At 34.2% G+C, this 18,941-nt stretch overlaps 1 protein-coding gene and 1 pseudogene across 2 annotated transcripts; both read left to right on the plus strand.

Annotated features, from left to right (window-relative positions):
• The first annotated feature begins 13,193 nt into the window (after window positions 1–13,193).
• LOC9313623 (60S ribosomal protein L29-1) lies at window positions 13,194–14,405 on the plus strand. The gene is made up of 3 exons (XM_002875785.2): window positions 13,194–13,293; window positions 13,888–13,991; window positions 14,087–14,405. The coding sequence occupies exons 2-3, from the start codon at window positions 13,890–13,892 to the stop codon at window positions 14,168–14,170; spliced, it is 186 nt and encodes a 61-aa protein (XP_002875831.1). The 5' UTR covers window positions 13,194–13,293; window positions 13,888–13,889; the 3' UTR covers window positions 14,171–14,405.
• Window positions 14,406–15,424: 1,019 nt separating this feature from the next.
• Window positions 15,425–18,941, plus strand: LOC9311900 (annotated as a pseudogene). Its single transcript, XR_002332292.1, has 4 exons — window positions 15,425–17,364; window positions 17,777–18,220; window positions 18,310–18,435; window positions 18,531–18,941. The product of XR_002332292.1 is annotated as an 11-beta-hydroxysteroid dehydrogenase-like 2 (transcript).

Raw genomic sequence — 18,941 nt, forward strand, 5'->3', positions numbered from 1 at the left:
AGGAGTACCTGAACTAAGTCAAGAAGTAACTCAAGAGAACAGAGCAACATGAACAAGATTAAGGAAATATGCAGAATCTTGTTATGGCGGTTTGAAGTGAAGACTAGAAGCTTAGAGAAGATTCTAGAAGACTGAAGAGTTTCCTTTTGCAAGAAGAAAAGGAAAACATGAAGACAGAGGACAATTTCCTATTCCATAAAGAAAAAGGAAATTGTCCATTCCAATTAGTTTTAGAATTGGAAATCGACCTGTTGTATGGTCTCAACCTATTTAGTATAAATAGGGTGCTAAGGCTTGTAGAAAGCTTAACACAATCACTAGAGAGAATTCCTAGCTATTAAGTCTTAGTTTGAGAGAAATAGAGAACTAGAGGCTTAAAGAGAGCTAAGGGTTTTAAGGAGAGTTATTGTTCTTAATCGGTCTGTGATTAATGAACAAGACTTAGTGAGAATAGAAAATAGTGTTAAAGGAGAAACCTTGTAAACATATTTTCTATTAATCGAAAGAGTTTTTGAGAAATTCTGAGTTACATCGTGAACTAATTCAAAACTTAGTAGCTCTTGCATTTACAATTGGTATCAGAGCGGTCGCTTGTGAAGATTACATACAGGTGAGGTCTTGTGGAAAAGATGGAGAGCTATCAAGAACTGCTTAAAAACGCGAAGGTTGTTCTAGACGATTGTAACTATGGTTTTTGGAAGTCAAGAATCAAATCTGTGATAAGAGGGATAGATGTGTTAGCTTGGAAAGCTGTCTTGGAAGAATGGAAAGAACCACAAATTAAGAATGAAGATGGAAGCTTCACAGCCAAACCCGAGTCAGACTGGACTGAAGATGAGAAGAAAAAGTCTAAATTCAATGCTAGAGCTCTCACAGCTATTCACTGCAGTGTTGGAAGGAAACAATTTGACTTAATTCAGGGCTGTGAAACTGCTAAGGAAGCTTGGGATATTCTGCAAATACACTATGAGGGAACGATTAAGGTTCAGACTTCAAGAAAAGATTTGATAGCTTCAAGATTCGAGAATCTGAAGATGGATGAGCAAGATTCAATCTCTGATTTTAGCTCTAAACTAAGTTCATTGGCGCAAGAAGCTTTAACGCTTGGGAAGAAGTATAAAGACAAGAAGTTGGTCAAGAAATTTCTAAGATGTCTACCTTCAAGATTTATGGCGTACAAAACAGCTCTAACAGTGTCAAATAATACTGATACTCTCAGTTTTGCTGAAGTTGTAGGGATGCTTCAGGCTCATGAGCTTGAATTAGGAGGAACTAAGAAACCAAAAGGGTTGGCGTTGACATCTTGTGAAAGCAAATCTCAAGCAGAAGAAGAAGATTCATTGAGTCTGTTAGTTCGAAGGTTTGATCGGTTGTTGAAAAGAGCAGAACAAGGACAAGGACAGAAGAAGTTTGGATCTTTCAAAAAGAATACTGACGATACCAAACCATCAAAGAAAGCTGACATGCAATGTCATGAATGTAAAGGGTATGGACACTTTATTCGTGAATGTCCAACAGTCAAGAAAAGAGAAACTAAATGCACAACATGCAAAGGAATGGGACATGCTCAAGATGACTGTATCAGTAGTCGAAAAGAAAAATCAATGATTGGTATTGAAGAAGAATCTGAGGAAGAGAGTGAGGAAGAAGATATCTTAAATTATGTAGCATTGATAGGCATTACTGAGTTTGTTGAAGGTGAAGAAGAAACTGACTCTGAATCAGATGAGGAACAACAAGTGAATTTTGTTGAAAGTTACAAAGAGGTGAGAGAAACTTTGATTAAACTTGGTACAGAAAATCAAGATTTGCTAAAAGAAAAGATACGTCTCGAATCACTTGTTGAACTATTACAGAATCAACTAGAAGATGAAAAGAAGATTAGCAAAGAAAGTTTGAGTTTGATGAAAGAAAAACTAAGCTTGTCTGCTAAAGCTGATAATTTGGAGAAAGAACTGATCGCTGAAAGGAAGATATCTGCAGGACTACAAACAGAACTTAATCAACAACATCGGAAGATTCACATGTTTGCTGGAACAAAACAACTAGATCAGATTCTAAGCTATGGAAGGACGGAAAAAACAAACAAAGGACTAGGGTACACTGGTCATGGAGAAACAAGCACAGGTCAAACCAAGTTTGTGTCTGGAGGAATATCTCATCATGCACAAGATGAATCAAGAAAAAGTGTTTTCAAAGGCATCGGATGCTATTTCTGTGGAAAGATTGGGCACATAAAGATTCATTGTTACAAGTACTGGGAGAAAGTGGGAAAACTCAGGTATCAAAGGAAGTTTACATGGAATGGATATAAACATCAAATCTGGGTAAAGAAAATTGATCTATATCCAACTCTAGTCAGAAGAACTGCAGAAAGAGATACAGGAAGTAGAGCAGGACTTGGTTTTAGATGCAACATGGCGTTAGTCACAGAGGAATGCGAGAAAAAGAGTCCTTGGTACTTTGATAGTGGGTGTTCACGCCATATGACAGGCACAAAAGATTACTTACAAGACATCAAGAAAATCAAAGGAGGTAAAGTGACTTTTGGTGATGGAGGTCATGGAGACATACAAGGTAAAGGAAAAACTAGTGATGTAGAGCTACCTCAGCTGATGAATGTCTATCTTGTTCGTGGATTAAAGGCTAATCTTATTAGTGTAAGTCAGTTGTGTGACGAAGGTCTAGAAGTTACTTTCACTAAAGAAGATTGTAAAGCATTTGATGAAACCGGTGACATTGTTCTAGGAGGTAAGAGAACAGGAAACAATTGTTACATGTGGGAAAACCGTACAACCAACTGTTTCTCTGCACGAGACAACCTTAATCTATGGCATCAACGTCTAGGTCACATGAATACAAGAAATCTGACTACTTTGGTTGACAAAGAAATTATCCGAGGAGTTCCTAAGCTTAAAGATGAAGATAAGATGATGTGTGGTCCATGTAATCAAGGGAAACAAGTCAAAGTGCAGCACAAGAAAGTTCCAGATGTTCAGACTAAGTCAGCACTTGATTTGGTTCATATGGATTTAATGGGGCCAATGCCAATTGAAAGCATAGCTGGGAAGAAGTATGTGTTTGTATTGGTAGACGATTTTTCTAGATATACATGGGTGAGATTCATTCGAGAGAAGTCAGACGCAGCAGATAGTTTCAGAATATGGGCTCTTCAGCTTATCAATGAGAGAGGAGGTATTAAAAGAATAAGAAGTGATCATGGTGGAGAATTTCAAAATGAATCCATGAAAGATTTTTGTGAAAAGCATGGAATTGCACATCAGTTTTCAGCTCCAAGAACACCTCAACAAAATGGGGTTGTAGAAAGGAAGAATAGAACTCTTCAAGAGATGGCTAGAGCAATGATGCATGGAAATCAGGTTCCACAGAGGTTTTGGGCAGAAGCAATAAACACATCATGCTATATCGTCAATAGGGTCTATGTGAGAAGAGATTCGATGAAGACTCCATATGAGTTATGGAAAGGAAAGACTCCGAATCTGAGCTACTTTCACGTGTTTGGATGCAGATGCTATATACTGAATGACAAAGACTACCTTGGAAAATTTGATTCCAGAAGTAATGAAGGCATGTTTCTGGGTTACTCAGAGACTAGTACAGCATTCATAATCTACAACAAAAGAACGTGTGCTATTATGGAATCAGTTAATGTTGTATTTGATGATCATTATGTGTCAAAGGTTAGTGAAGAACTTGAAGAAAGTGACACAGAACTGGATGAGATAACCAATAAAGAGGTTAAAGAAAAAGTGGATGGTTCATCGATAGAACAAGAAGATAGTCACAAAGAAGCTCAGAAAATTCAGGTACACAAAAATCATTCATCATCAGACATCATTGGAGATCTCCAAGATCCGATGAAAACCAGATGTGTAAAGCTTGATTTCAAGAAGATGACAAGTAATTTTGCAGAATGGGAAACTTTGCAGTTTCAATGCTTTGTTTCATCCGTTGAACCAAAAAATCATGTTGAAGCACTTGAAGATAATTTCTGGATCATTGCTATGCAGGAAGAGCTAGAACAGTTCGAAAGAAATGAAGTTTGGGAATTGGTTAAACGACCTGCGGATACAAATATTATAGGAACCAAATGGATTTTTAAGAACAAGAGTGATGAAAAAGGAGTAGTTGTCAGAAATAAAGCAAGATTGGTAGCACAAGGGTATAATCAAATCGAAGGTGTTGACTTTGAAGAAACGTTTGCACCTGTAGCAAGACTTGAATCAATCAGACTTTTCTTGGGAATGGCTTGTATTCTTAACTTCACGGTTCATCAAATGGATGTTAAAAGTGCTTTTCTAAATGGTATACTACAAGAAGAAGTATATGTTGAGCAACCTAAAGGATTTGAAGATATGATGAAACCTGAGTATGTTTTCAAGCTAAAGAAGGCTCTATATGGACTCAAACAAGCACCTAGAGCATGGTATGAAAGGCTGACTAACTTTCTGCTTGAGAAAGGCTACAACAGAGGAAGTGTTGATAAAACTTTGTTTATTCTTGAAGAAAACAAAGAGATCATGATGGTGCAGATTTATGTTGATGATATTATTTTCGGGAGTACTTCTCAGAAGTTGGTGGATCAGTTTATAGAGAACATGACAAAAGAGTTTGAAATGAGTTTGGTAGGTGAATTGAAGTATTTCTTGGGATTGCAGATAGTTCAATCGGATGAAGGAATCTACATCACACAGAGTACTTATGCTAAGAAGATCTTGAAGAAGTTTCAAATGGATAAATGCAAAGAAGCTAAAACTCCTATGAGTACCTCATTGAAATTATCAAGAGATGAAAATGGAACAGATGTAGACGTCAAAACTTACAGAGGAATGATTGGAAGTCTCTTATATCTAACTGCTAGTAGGCCTGATTTATGTCTGAGTGTTGGAGTTTGTGCTAGATATCAAGCAAAGCCTAAACAGTCTCATCTTGAAGCTGTGAAGAGAATTCTGAAGTATGTCAAAGGAACTGTAGATCTTGGTATTTGGTATTCAAGAAACTCAAATCAAAATCTGGTTGGTTACTGTGATGCTGATTATGCTGGAAATGTGAATGACAGAAAGAGTACAAGTGGAGGATGTTTCTTTCTTGGAAACAATCTAATTGCGTGGTTGAGTAAGAAGCAAAACTCTGTGTCAATATCCACCGCAGAATCTGAGTATATTGCCATGGGAAGTTGTTGCACTCAGTTACTTTGGATGAAGCAAATGTTAGCAGATTATGGAATCGACGCTGGAGTTCTTCAAGTCTACTGTGATAATCAGAGTGCTATAGATATCTCTAAAAATCCGGTTCAACATTCAAGAACTAAACATATTGATGTGAGACATCACTTTATTCGAGAATTGGTTGAAGAAAAGAAGGTTCAGATTGATCATGTTGGGACAGAGATTCAGCTGGCAGATATTTTTACAAAGGCATTGGACTTCAACAGGTTTGTCACATTAAGAAATTCACTTGGAGTATGTGAACTATGATCTGACTCAGTCAGAGAACAAGAGAGCTGATATGGTTATGAAGATACGGTTCAATTCAATATTTCTAGTTCGGTTTATCACGTTAGAAGCTCCAAGAATGGTTTATTCCGTTTTGTTTTTGGCAAAAATCGAGTTTTTTTAATTTTAAAAAAGGGATATGCAATCATAACAAGATTTACTCAAATCTTGGTGAAAAGATTCTCGGGGAGAAAGACAAAGAGGCTAATTGAAAAAAAAAAAAAGTTTTTAAAACCCTAAGAAACAAGAGAAGCGAGAAATTCACTGCAGAAAAGTTCTCAAATCGTAAGAATGGTGAAAGCTACACGAAGAGGACCAATCGGAGGAAGAAGACAGGCTAGAGAAAGTCGGTCTGATGGTGGTGCAGAAAACCCACAATTTGTTGATGAACCCATCGAAGAACCAGTCAGATCTACAGTTGCTTCTTTATCTCTGGTTCCATATGACAACGATGAAGATTCATTCGCCACTGCAAGCGAAGGAACTAAGAGTGGTGGATCTGGTGAAGATAAGCAAGATGTAGTGGAATCAAAGAAACCTGACAGAGATTCTAAGGTTCCTTCTGAACAATTTGAAGAAGCAGGTTTGATTTCATCTCAGAATGATGAAATTCGTGATCAATCAGAGCAGAATCAGAAGCAAGACTCTACTTTCTCAGAACAAGCTGAACAGAATGTTATCGGGTCACATGCAGAACAGATAGAAGAAGAAATAGATGACAGACATGTTGAAGTACCAGAGGAAAGGGTTGGAGATGAACCAATCCACGTCTCAGATGTTGAACTTGAGCCCACTGAGCTGACTGTTGAAGATCAATTCCAGAAGAATCAGAAGGAGAAAGAAGCTCGTAAGAAGAGAGTCTTCAAACAGCTAGGTCTAGCTCCTCCAAAGAAGAAACAGAAGAATGCTGAACCAAGTTCAAAGAAGAACAAATCTCTCAACGCTTCTGGTTCAGGTAAAAGCAAACCCAAGAAAAGCTTTCGATCTAAGCTATTCTCATCTTCTCAAGCTCGAGAAAGGTATGCTTTATTTAAGGATAGGAGTTTAGTTGAGGAACGCTTGATTGATTTAGAAAAAGAAGATACTTGGGGATTTTTAGCTTTGATCAAATCTGCAAAGTTGGAACCCACTGTAACGAATCTAGGCAGTTATGTGAAGGAGGTAATTGCTGAGTTTTATGCTAATCTCCCTTCTGAGAAGTCTGAAGAAAATTCTGAGAAAGTCAGTGTATTCGTCAGAGAACATGTTTATGAGTTTTCCTCTCAGAAAATCAACAAGTCTCTTGGGTTCAAAGAGTTGAACAAAGATGAGTTAAAGGCAGATAGTGAGGCTGATTCTATTGGAAAAGAAAAGCTTGCAGAAATCTTAAGTGAAGAAGAGAAAACAGGCTGGGATGACTTGATTTTTAAGAATCTTTCACCACGAGTTGGAGCACTTCTTCGTATCACAGCTCAGAATTGGATCCCTTCGTCTAATCCAGACTATGTCTCAGTTGAAAGAGCTCAGCTTATCTACAAAATCTTTCATGGGATCAGATTTGATGTTGGGAAGATGATTTTCAATCAAGTGATGTCACTTGTTCAGAATAAGGATGAAAGATGGTTGGTGTTTCCCCGAATCATATATGGGATGCTCATAAGTCAAAAAGAAGTGACAATCTTTCCTGGAGAAAAGTTTGTGACTCCTAAGTTCTACAAAAAGGATGTCAGAACTGGTCAAGCTTACACTGAAAGGATGAAGGGCAAAGCAAAAGCTAGCACTCAGCCAAATACTTCAAGAGCTGCTCCTCAAAATGTATATCCTTCTTCTCAGTTTAATCCAGAGTATCAAGGATATACTGTTGTGGACATTGGAAGCATCCGTCTGCCACACCCTGATGAGGATGATAGAGAGGGAATGTTTATGGCCTTGTTAGACACAGCTCAGGCTATTTCCAAGATGAATGGAGTGATTCAACAACTTGTTCTCAGTCATCCTTTGTCCAAAAGACTATAGGAAGTTTGGTTTTTAACCTTGAGCTCTCAAGCAGGGGGAGAAAGGAGTATGGCTGTGAGTCTGGGGGAGTTCATGTGTTGTGGGGGAGTAGTTATTTGATTTTTTTTGAACTCCAGACTTTGTTGTTGCTTGTTTTTCAGACTTTGTCAGATTTAGGGGGAGTTAGTCTTTGTTGGACGAAATTGCTAAAATTTTTAATAACTTCGATTGTTTAAAGTCTGTGATTGCTTGTGATGAAAAATGTCTACAAAAGATAGAAGATTTCAAATGCAGGTGCTTGAGAGACACAAGATTAAAAAGGGGGAGATTGAAGATGCAGCTTCTGAAGGAGTACCTGAACTAAGTCAAGAAGTAACTCAAGAGAACAGAGCAACATGAACAAGATTAAGGAAATATGCAGAATCTTGTTATGGCGGTTTGAAGTGAAGACTAGAAGCTTAGAGAAGATTCTAGAAGACTGAAGAGTTTCCTTTTGCAAGAAGAAAAGGAAAACATGAAGACAGAGGACAATTTCCTATTCCATAAAGAAAAAGGAAATTGTCCATTCCAATTAGTTTTAGAATTGGAAATCGACCTGTTGTATGGTCTCAACCTATTTAGTATAAATAGGGTGCTAAGGCTTGTAGAAAGCTTAACACAATCACTAGAGAGAATTCCTAGCTATTAAGTCTTAGTTTGAGAGAAATAGAGAACTAGAGGCTTAAAGAGAGCTAAGGGTTTTAAGGAGAGTTATTGTTCTTAATCGGTCTGTGATTAATGAACAAGACTTAGTGAGAATAGAAAATAGTGTTAAAGGAGAAACCTTGTAAACATATTTTCTATTAATCGAAAGAGTTTTTGAGAAATTCTGAGTTACATCGTGAACTAATTCAAAACTTAGTAGCTCTTGCATTTACATATATATATATGTATCTCACATAAAATGATATGAGTAATTAAGTAGCTTTTTCTTGATAACAAATGATAAGTAACGTTAAGAGTCAAAAAGAAAAAATGAGTACCGTTAAATTAAATCATGGTGGAACACAGAAAATTTTCTTACTATAATTAGCAATATCGTTTTACAAATTCTTATTTTTTATAGTCTAATAGTGCACACATATTTTCAAGTTTGGATTCGAATTATAACATAATACAAATGTCAATAAACACGACCCTCTATGGTTTGCAAACTAAGGTGGTTTTACAAAGTTTTATCATAATATTAAAAATACAGTTACTAATGTAAACAAAAGTCTTTGTATATTACTATTTTATGATTAACGTAACCCTACTATGTGTATTTTAAAAAAAAATAGAGATTGGACATGTGTGTTACGTACTGTAATTGGTCGCGATTCGAAACCGAATCTTGAGAAGGAGATATAACAATTATATATTAGGAGATAGTGGATCATTATGATAGTTTCCGGAAACGAATAAAAGAGAAGTATTCGAGTGTATCCATAAATCATAGTTTACAATATATTTAACCATGTATATATGTATATACCAGATCACATGTGTATTCGTAGAGGCATCGCACATGCCTCACACGTTGCTACAATGTGCAAGGGTGAGAAGATGAATCTCACTTAGAATTTGGATAATGCTAATATATATCATGATATGCAAAATAAAAATATCGACGTGTTTCTTCTTTGATTGGCTAAAACGAAAAATCAGCCCTATTCTTGAGGTAGCAAGCCCAAATCGCGACATGATACATTTGAATCGTTTGATATATTTGAAAATATAAAAATTGCTGGTGTCCCCCCATCTATCAATATGGTACACCTTCAGCTATAAATGATTGAGATTCTCTAACCAAGACTGTAAATTCATATATATCCGAATAGTTTGGATTCTAAGTTTCTAACTATGAGAATAATAATAGTAAAAATGATAAGGTGATGATATAGGCGATGTGACTATTATTATTATTTTATCATTACTTGAGCTTGAATGACGCTAATAATTGTAAGATCCCTGCCGTGTATGCATGTATAAGCAAGTTTTGTTATCAAATAAACAGAGAAGGAAGAAGATTCTTATAATTTGTGAAAGAAGAAGATAAAAACAGATGACGTATAAACAGTTTGTTAGGTTAAATAGGTATCTCAATTAATATACTCGCATCCTCTCTAGTCTAATATTCAAATGTAAAATGCCAAAACAAACGCAAAAGTTGTGTTAAATTTACAAAAAAAAAAACACAATTAGTTAAAACTAGCCTAAAATGTTAACCAAAAGTCATTTTTAAAGTAAAGACTTTTTATACACCTCATAGTCCTCACAAAGAGCCATCAATAATTGTAATTTAATTAATTTAGGCTGGTCATAAAATACTTATATAGTTGGTCAATTAATTAATTAGTAAGTGGGATTATGTAAGAGAATATCCCATTAGTTAAAAAAAAGAAGTAGAGAATATCACGTTTATAATAAGTTTGGACATAATTAAAAAAACGACTCGTTCATGAGGTCACGATCCTAGTCTATCTGGCAAACCATCATCATCTATCTACGGGCCAACGGCTAAAAAGAAATAGACGCTACCACTCATGCACAATCGTGCTATACCATGTCATCTTCCGATCTTCGGGCATATATAAGGATCCGAACCTTCTTATATATAGCCTGGTTCTCAAACTCCAAGTTACATTATAACTAGCTTGGTTAAATTGTTTTATTTTTCCTATTGAGTTCATATATAATTGTATCTTTTGTGAGTTATGTTCTTGGCTTATTGCAATAAAACACTGTTAATATTTTTTCATCAATATAAAAGTACCCAATATAACCAAAATAACAAAATCATAATTGATACGGCAATTCGACTTTTAAACGAATCTAAATAAGAGTTAATCCACACACGATTAAAATAATAGTTTGAAAAAGACCAAATGGTGATGAAACAATGTCGCAAGGTTGCGTAGTCTATTTTGTTCTCACTGTTCTAATGTATATTAGAATTTCTCGTTATTTGACTGACTGTCATTGAACACTTCTTGTTACAATAGGTTTGATTTTTTTTTTTTTAAAGAAGAAGAAGAAGATAAATGAGAATATTATCTAATCAGCAGTCATTAAACTATTTTAGTAATAACTTTAGATCCTGCATATGATTTCATTTTAAGAGATGTTATTAAAAGAAAAGTGAAAAAGGAAGTAAAAGCCTAAAATTTGTGATTTTTTTTGGAAGGCCTGGATAACATTCACAACAACCATTCATGATTTAATCATCCAACTAGATTATAGCTAGACCTTGAGTTTTGATAGAAGTAAATTGTACTCCCTCTGTTTTCCAAAGATTGATTTTCTGAATTTTGCACACAGATTAAAACAGAATGATTGTTTCATTTTAGTACGTATTTATCTACTCTTTTTTGTTTCTCAACACTACCAACATTCTTTTTTTTCTCTTTCTAATTCAATGAAAAGTTTTGCATCCAAAAAAAAAAAAACTTTGGCACTAGTATAAATTATTTTTTCCATGCGTATCATTAATTTACCTTTTTCGTAAAAAGAGAAAGCAATTAAATGTATTCTAAAAAATCAATTTTTTGGAAACAAAATAAAAACTCAGAAAATCAATCTACTACACTGAATAATTTTATTTATATTTACCTCATCAGAATATTATTTTCTTCTAGTCGGTATATACTTCCACTGAATAATTTACTACACTCGATTTGGACTCTGCAACATAAGTCTTGCAACGAGATGGTACGTTCTGCAAAACATCACGTTTCCATGTATATCGTGTGACTAGACAATGAGTCGAAATCTACTTTGTTCATTTAACATAAACTTACACGGAAACTCTATATTTTGAATTTTCATTACAATATTATATTTTCTAATTATATAATTCCAATCTCGGGTAATTGACAGCCAGATAATGACATTGACATTTTCTCATGGTAAACTTTTATCATTTTCACGGTGGACCAAAATAATTAAATACCAAAGTGTTATATATGGTTAAAACATTTTTGCAGCTAACAAATACTCTGGAACCTATCTGCAATTGAACATTCATGACACAAAACGTTAAGTGAAATATTTTTCTTGCACGGTTGATATTAAAAATGGCTTTGGTTCATATAACACAATTCTTGTTCTTTTATTCAATATATATTAATAATGTGATCATATCTTTTAGAGAAATTATTAAAAATGCCCCATTTTCAATATCCCTTTTAAAAAATGCCCCATTTGAGTGTCCATTTTTAAGTTTGCCCTCTTTTAATTTTTAATGACAATTTTACCTTTATTTGAAACAAAATTAGGTCCACAAAATACAAAATATTTTTTGGCGGGAAAAGTGATCCCGCAATTTTCCCGCCAAAACACTTATAAAAACTTGTAAAACCTTTAAAATACCTTGTAAATTTTTTTCCGTAAAAATTTTTCCCGCCAAAAAATTTTCCCGCCACAAAATTTTTTTGAGGGAAAAGTGATTCCGCAATTTTTTTGGCGGGAAAAATTTACAAGGTATTTTAAAGGTTTTACAGAGTATTTACAAGTGTTTTATAAGGTTTTACAATGTATTTTAAAAGGTTTTACAAGGTACTTATAAGGTTTTATAAGGTATTTATAATTTGTAAAACCTTATAACTTGTAAAACCTTATAATATAGCTTGTAAAATCTTATAATATCTTATAAATACCTTATAAATACGTTGTAAAACCTTTTAAAATACATTGTAAAACATTATAAATATCTTGTAAAAAACCTTTAAAATACCTTGTAAATTTTTCCCGCCAAAAATTTAACGCCAAAAAAATTGCGGAATCACTTTTCCCGCAAAAAAAAATTTTTGGCGGGAAAAATTTTACGGGAAAATTTTACAAGGTATTTTGAAGGCTTTACAAGTTTTTACAAAATCAAATTTGTAATTTTGATGTTTGCACATTCTCATGTTTTTCTTATATATTTGTGATATCTTTTATTAAAAGAAGGGTAATTTAGTCATATTATATATAAAAAGGGGTATTTTTAAAAATGGACAGCCAAAAGGGGCATTTTTGAAAAGGGGTATTGAAAAAGGGGTATTTTTGTGAGTCTCCCTATCTTTTATTCAATTTATTTCCAAAACACGTCTAAAATCGTTAAATCCTTTGGGTTTTGAAATTATTTTGACAGTAAAAAAAATCATATCTCATATCACTTCCTAAAATTTGGCTCTCTACCCACACAACTGTGGTCCAGTGGTAGTTGAGAATTGTGGAAAGATTGGAATGAAGTAACCCAGGTTCGATCCACGCTGGAAACAAATAACACATTTGTGTGGGAAGTCTGGGCTTGGATCAAAATGCCCAAGCAGTTTACCTGGTAGTCCAGTAACACGCGATCTGGCTACCCCTAACATTAGTCGGAACGCATTTCAAACTCGAGTGTGGTGGCCTTTTGGGGAGTAGTCCACTTTGAAGCATTTCAGTGCGTTTCTATCGGGGCTGACCGGATTAGCCGATAGGGTTTAAAAAAAAAAAAAAAAAATTTGGCTCTCTTTTGTTTTTGGTCTGACCTAAAAGGTTTGGCTATCTAAAATCTACCTAAAAACAAACTGATCAATACGATACTGGGCTTCAAATAAAAACAAACCCCTTCAATATTGGGCCGTCACATTAACTACAATGACCGACCTCACAAAATCTAAGCCCAAGGCTACTTTCGTCATTTTAAACTCTCCGTACACTAAAAACCCTAATCTCTATCCCTATATAAACCTTTCCACACACCGACCATTCCTCTCACAAGTCTGCAGCCGATTCATTCCCTAGGGTTCATTAATAGGTTAGTGTTCTTCAATTGCTTTAGTATGCTTGTTCTTAGATTTAGTGTTCATCGAAATTAGGTTATTAGAATGGCTTCATCAGATAGTCGATGTGGATTTGTCCGTTCCCATATGATTCGTTCCCTTGAAGCAATATAAATCGTGTTGCTCTCGTTTCTTTAAAATCACTCTCTAATCATTAAAGTAATCACACTGTTAATTCTAGTTTGATTACCGATTAGTGAGCATTACTTGAGCAGCTACATAATCTCTTATAATTAGGGTTTGTGTTTTGTCTTGAATCTTGTTTTGTTGTTGTGGAAGAACAGTGATGAGTCAGTTTACAGACCTGTAATGATTGCGGTAATGATCGCATTTCTTTGAACATCTAAGGGACTGAGTTCTTTTGTTGTTGTTTTTGTCTTGGTGGCTTTTACATGATATAAAGATTGTGGCTTTTACATGATATAATGATTCATGCTTTGAATATGTTTATATGTGAAGCTTGTTGTGAAGTGTAATTGCCTACATTGAATTTAGTTTCCCCCGCGTTCTAGTTATTACTGTTTCGTTTGCGATTGAGTTTGAATAGCTGTATTGTGCCGTTGTTACAGAGATGGCAAAGTCAAAGAATCACACGGCGCACAATCAGTCTGCCAAGGCGCATAAGAACGGAATCAAGAAGCCAAGGAGGCACCGTCACACCCCAACCAGAGGAGTAAGTCTCTTTTTACAGTTCAAACCTAAATGATTTCAGATTCAGGTTATAGTTTTGGAGTTTGATTTTTGAATTTTTGTGAAATGATGTTTCAGATGGATCCTAAGTTCCTGAGGAACCAGAGGTACGCAAGGAAGCACAACATCAACGGTGGCGAGAATGCTAGCGCTGATGAGTAGATCTTTTGATCGTCTGAAAGACATTTTAAGGTTTTTTATGAATTTCACTTTCTTAGACAAAAGAACCAATGTACTACTTTCAGGGATTGTGTCTATTTCAGATTCTCTTATTTTGCAAATTACTTAATTTGATGCAATTCTTTCACTATATGTTTACGTAGACCTAGAATCTGAAAGCTGAACTGGATTTACATATTTAGGTTTGTGTAGCCTTACTTGAATCAATCTGGTATTATTCATCAATGCCTGTTACTTTTCTAGGTTCTGTTTTCATGAAAACTCTAAATTGCTTTCTTTAGGTTCTGATTCCATGAAAATTTGTGTACTGCTTCTATTCTATCACTTTATTGTAGACTTTTATTTTCGTCATTCACACACTTCAAAATAGAAACAAAAGTTGTGGAATGTGGCCTGTACTGACATAATTCCACATTCAGTAATATATTTGGTAGTTGAATCATATATATATATATTTTTTTTGCAGAGTTGTGTACTGATCTTTTGGTTTCTTACAATTTTTTTTTATATTTTACCTCATCAGAATGTTCTTTCTTCCAATACGAGTTGGTACGTTCTGGAAAACATCATGTTTCCATGTATATCGTGACTAGACAATGAGTCGAAATCTACTTTGTTCATTTAACATAAACTTACACGGAAACTCTATATTTTGAATTTTCATTACAATATAATATTTTCTAATTATGTAAATAACAATCGTCTATCGATGAATACATATATATAAATAAAAAAAACAGTTATCGAATACAATAACATAAGACCATGTAAATATATCATACATGTGTAATCGGATCAACTAACAACATTGTTTATTTCCAAAACACGTCTAAAATCCTTAATTATTTTTTAAATTTTGAGCTAACCACAAAATTATTTTGAATTTTTTTTTATTTTTTTAAATCATAACGCATATCACTTCCTAAAATGTGGCTCTCTTTTGTTTTTGGTCTGACCTATAGGTTTGGCAATCTAAATCTACCTAAAAAAAAAACTTACTCCCTCCGTTTCGTTTTAGTTGTCGTTTAAAGTTTTTTCACACAAATTAAGAAAGTATTAAATTTTCTGTTTTACTATTTATTAATATATTTTATAAAAGATTTCATTGGCCTAAACATTAAAACTGTAGGGATAAAACTGGAATTTTCACCAAATATTTGCATTGAAAATCTAAACGATAACTATTATGAAACAAAATTTAAATCCTAAAACGACAACTAAACCGAAACGGAGGGAGTATTCAATACGATACTGGGCTTCAAATAAAAACAAACCCCTTCAATATTGGGCCGTCACATCAACCACAATGACCGACCTTACGAAATCTAAGCCCAAGGCTACTTTCGTCATTTAACTCTCCTACACTCAAAAAACCCTAATCTCTCTACCGTCAATAAACCTCCCTATATAAACCCTTCCACACACCAACCATTCCTCTCACAATTCTTCAGCCGATTCATTATCTCTAGGGTTTATAGCTTAGTCTTCGAATCCATATATCTCTGTTGTTGTGTTCTTCAATTGCTTTAGTATGCTTGTTCTTAGATTTAGTGTTCATCGAATTTAGGGTTATTAGAATGGCTTCATCAGATAGTCGATGTGGATTTGTCCGTTCCCATATGATTCGTTCCCTTGAAGCAATAAGAATCGTGTTGCTCTCGTTCCTTTAAAATCACTCTCTAATCATTCAAGTAGTCATACTGTTAATTCTAGTTTGATTACTGATTAGCGAGCATTACTTGAGCAGCTACATAATCTCTTATAATTAGGGTTTGTGTTTTGTCTTGAATCTTGTTTTGTTGTTGTGGAAGAACAGTGATGAGTCAGTTTACAGACCTGTAATGATTGCGGTAATGATCGCATTATTATGAACATCTAAGGGACTGAGTTCTTCTTCTTTATTGATTTTTTGTGTCTTGGTGGCTTTTACATGATATAAAGATTCATGCTTTGAATATATGTTTATATGTGAAGCTTGTTGTGAAGTGTAATTGCCTACATTGAATTTAGTTTCCCTCGCTATCCTGTTCTTCAATTTTCAATGATGTTACTTAGGACGTCGGGGAACAATATGTTATTTGTTTTTGTTTTTGCGATGGGATTTCAAATGAGGAAAACTTTGCCAAGTCGTTGAATGCTCAGAGAAATCTGAGTTTTATGATTCCACTTGTATAGGAAGATCTGATGATTTCCTCCTCAAAACGTTGTTTTTTGTTTTTTTTTTATTTGTCTTGGTTATGTTTTTGTTTGGAAGCCTGTGATGATTAGATTTAATGGTTGCTGAAAACTCAATGTTGAAAAGCATCTAACTTGACTAGGACGGTCTGAGGCTTCTTTCAAGTTTGTGTTTTCTTTTGTATTGGGTTTTGAAGAGTTTTGAACATTTTAATGTTTGTGATGTTGTGGATGATGAGAAGCAAAAATCAAAATACAGTTATCCCTGGCTTAGGGTTTAAAACCCGTTGCTGAGTCTTTTGTAATCTGACACACATCACAACATTTTTCATATGTGACGACTGACTAAGGTGAAGATTGATTGTGTTAATGCAAGGCGGAGATTATGATGACACTTTCGGGTTGTTTGGTTGGCATGATGCAATTGTTCCAATTCGAGTTTTGAATCATCAAGAACTGAGTTTAATACTATTTCATCAAGTCATCCATATTACCTAAAAATGTCCTCTACTTTTCAAAAAAGATTGGGAGAAGGTTAAATGTGAATCAATGCATGAGATGACCTCACATGTGCATAAAATTAAAAGCATTCATTTAGATTAACTTTCACATCACTCGATAGAGAAATAAGCTATTTCTGCAGGGTACAACTTCTTAATGACTGCCAACAATCCTTGTCTTAATGACGGCCAACAATCTAGAAATGACTCCCTTTCTAGCTTTTAATATCTATCTATTAATTAAATAGGCTTCTCTTGTTAAGTAAAAACGAAATAAAAAACAAGTAGAGAGGTAAGTTGGTTTTGCAATCCAACAACATGGATAAGCTTCACAATATTCTTAATCTTCTTCTACCTCCTCTTACCATCAGTTTTCTTGTCTTCTTTTACCCATTTTATCTTTTGATCAAACTTGTGAGTTGTCTTTACAAGAACATTCGCTTTGAAAACGTTGCCGGAAAAGTAGTTCTAATCACCGGAGCTTCCTCCGGCATTGGAGAGGTTAGCTAGTCCTAGTTTTGGATCTTATGGGTGTTTTTTTCTTTTTCTTTATCATGTTTAATTGTTTTTTTGTTGGTCTTATCTTGAATTTTTAGCAACAAATATAACAATGGTTAAGTTTAACTCCTAAATTTTACAATTTAGCTGAATACCAAAATAATTTGTTTAACTCCTAAATTTTACAATTTAGTGATGCGTAAGTTTATTGTTTAATTTAATTATAATTAGAAAACGTGCAAGATGATACATACTTATGAATGATATGTAATTGGTACATAATCACGTTTGCAAAACGTGATAACTTGATTAAGCCGCATACCATTCAAATATTTGACGTTCTATCATTATTCATACATCTGTATATTTAACTTTTATATGTTCTTGTTTTGTTAATTGCAACGGAAAAAAATAGCATGTGGCATACGAGTACGCAAAGAAAGGAGCAATTTTAGCTCTTGTTGCTCGAAGAAAGGATCGTCTAGAGATTGTAGCAGAAACATAACGTCAATTATGATCTGGCGATGTCATCATCGTACCTGGTGACGTTGCTAATGTTGAGGACTGCAAGAAGTTCATCGACGAGACGATTCATCATTTGGAAACATTACTTGTATAAAAGGATAAGTTATCTAAATTGATGTTATGATTATGAAATTCTAAGTATGGTAGTTTTGTAAATTTTTCTCAAACTTTATTAGATACTTCATCTCATTTGTATATTAAGGATATTAACTTTTGGGGCTCAACGTACATCACTTATTTTGCTATTCCTCATCTTCGAAAAAGCAAAGGAAAAATTGTTGTGATTACTTCTGCTACGGCAATTATACCTTTGCCATCGGCAAGCGTCTATTCAGTAAGATAAACAAAATCTTTTACATACTTCTCATATACATATAAATTTTCTATGATAATGATACTACTTGGTATGATGTAGCCATGTAGGCAAGCAAAGCAGCTTTATTAAAATTCTTTGAAACATTAAGAGTTGAGATCAGTCCATGTATCAAAATAACAATTGCTATTCCCGAATTTATATCTACAGATATGACCACTCAGTTTAAAGAAATGGTCAGTAGTAACATTTGTACATAACTTTGTATCTTATATATATGACATTAACTAATTTATGTGTGAATTTCTTAATGTGCTTTATTGAAAAATAGTATGGTTCAGATTTCATCCTTTCAGAATCAGTGAGTAAATGCGCAAAAGCCATCTTCAGAGGTATTGGTAGAGGAGAGACATACATAGTAGAGCCATCTTGGATAAAATGGATCTTTTTGATACAAAATGTTTGTCCAGAAATCGTTGACTACGTACTCAACTATATATTTGTTCGTTATGGCAAACCTTATTTCAAGCGTGATTGATCATATCGATCTATCCAAGATCTCTGGTTTTCAACTGTGGTTGTGTTGTCATTATAGCCATGAAACTTATACTGTGTTAATGTGTTATATTGCACTAAGTCGTAGTCTTTTACTTTCTTTTTTTCCCTTTCTTCATATTTGTTTCAATTTGTTTTAGAAACAAACATTTCGTATATCTCTTTATTATTTAATAAAGGGGATTCA

Source organism: Arabidopsis lyrata (assembly GCF_000004255.2).
Source record: "Arabidopsis lyrata subsp. lyrata unplaced genomic scaffold ARALYscaffold_5, whole genome shotgun sequence".
NCBI classification, from domain to species: Eukaryota; Viridiplantae; Streptophyta; class Magnoliopsida; order Brassicales; family Brassicaceae; genus Arabidopsis; species Arabidopsis lyrata.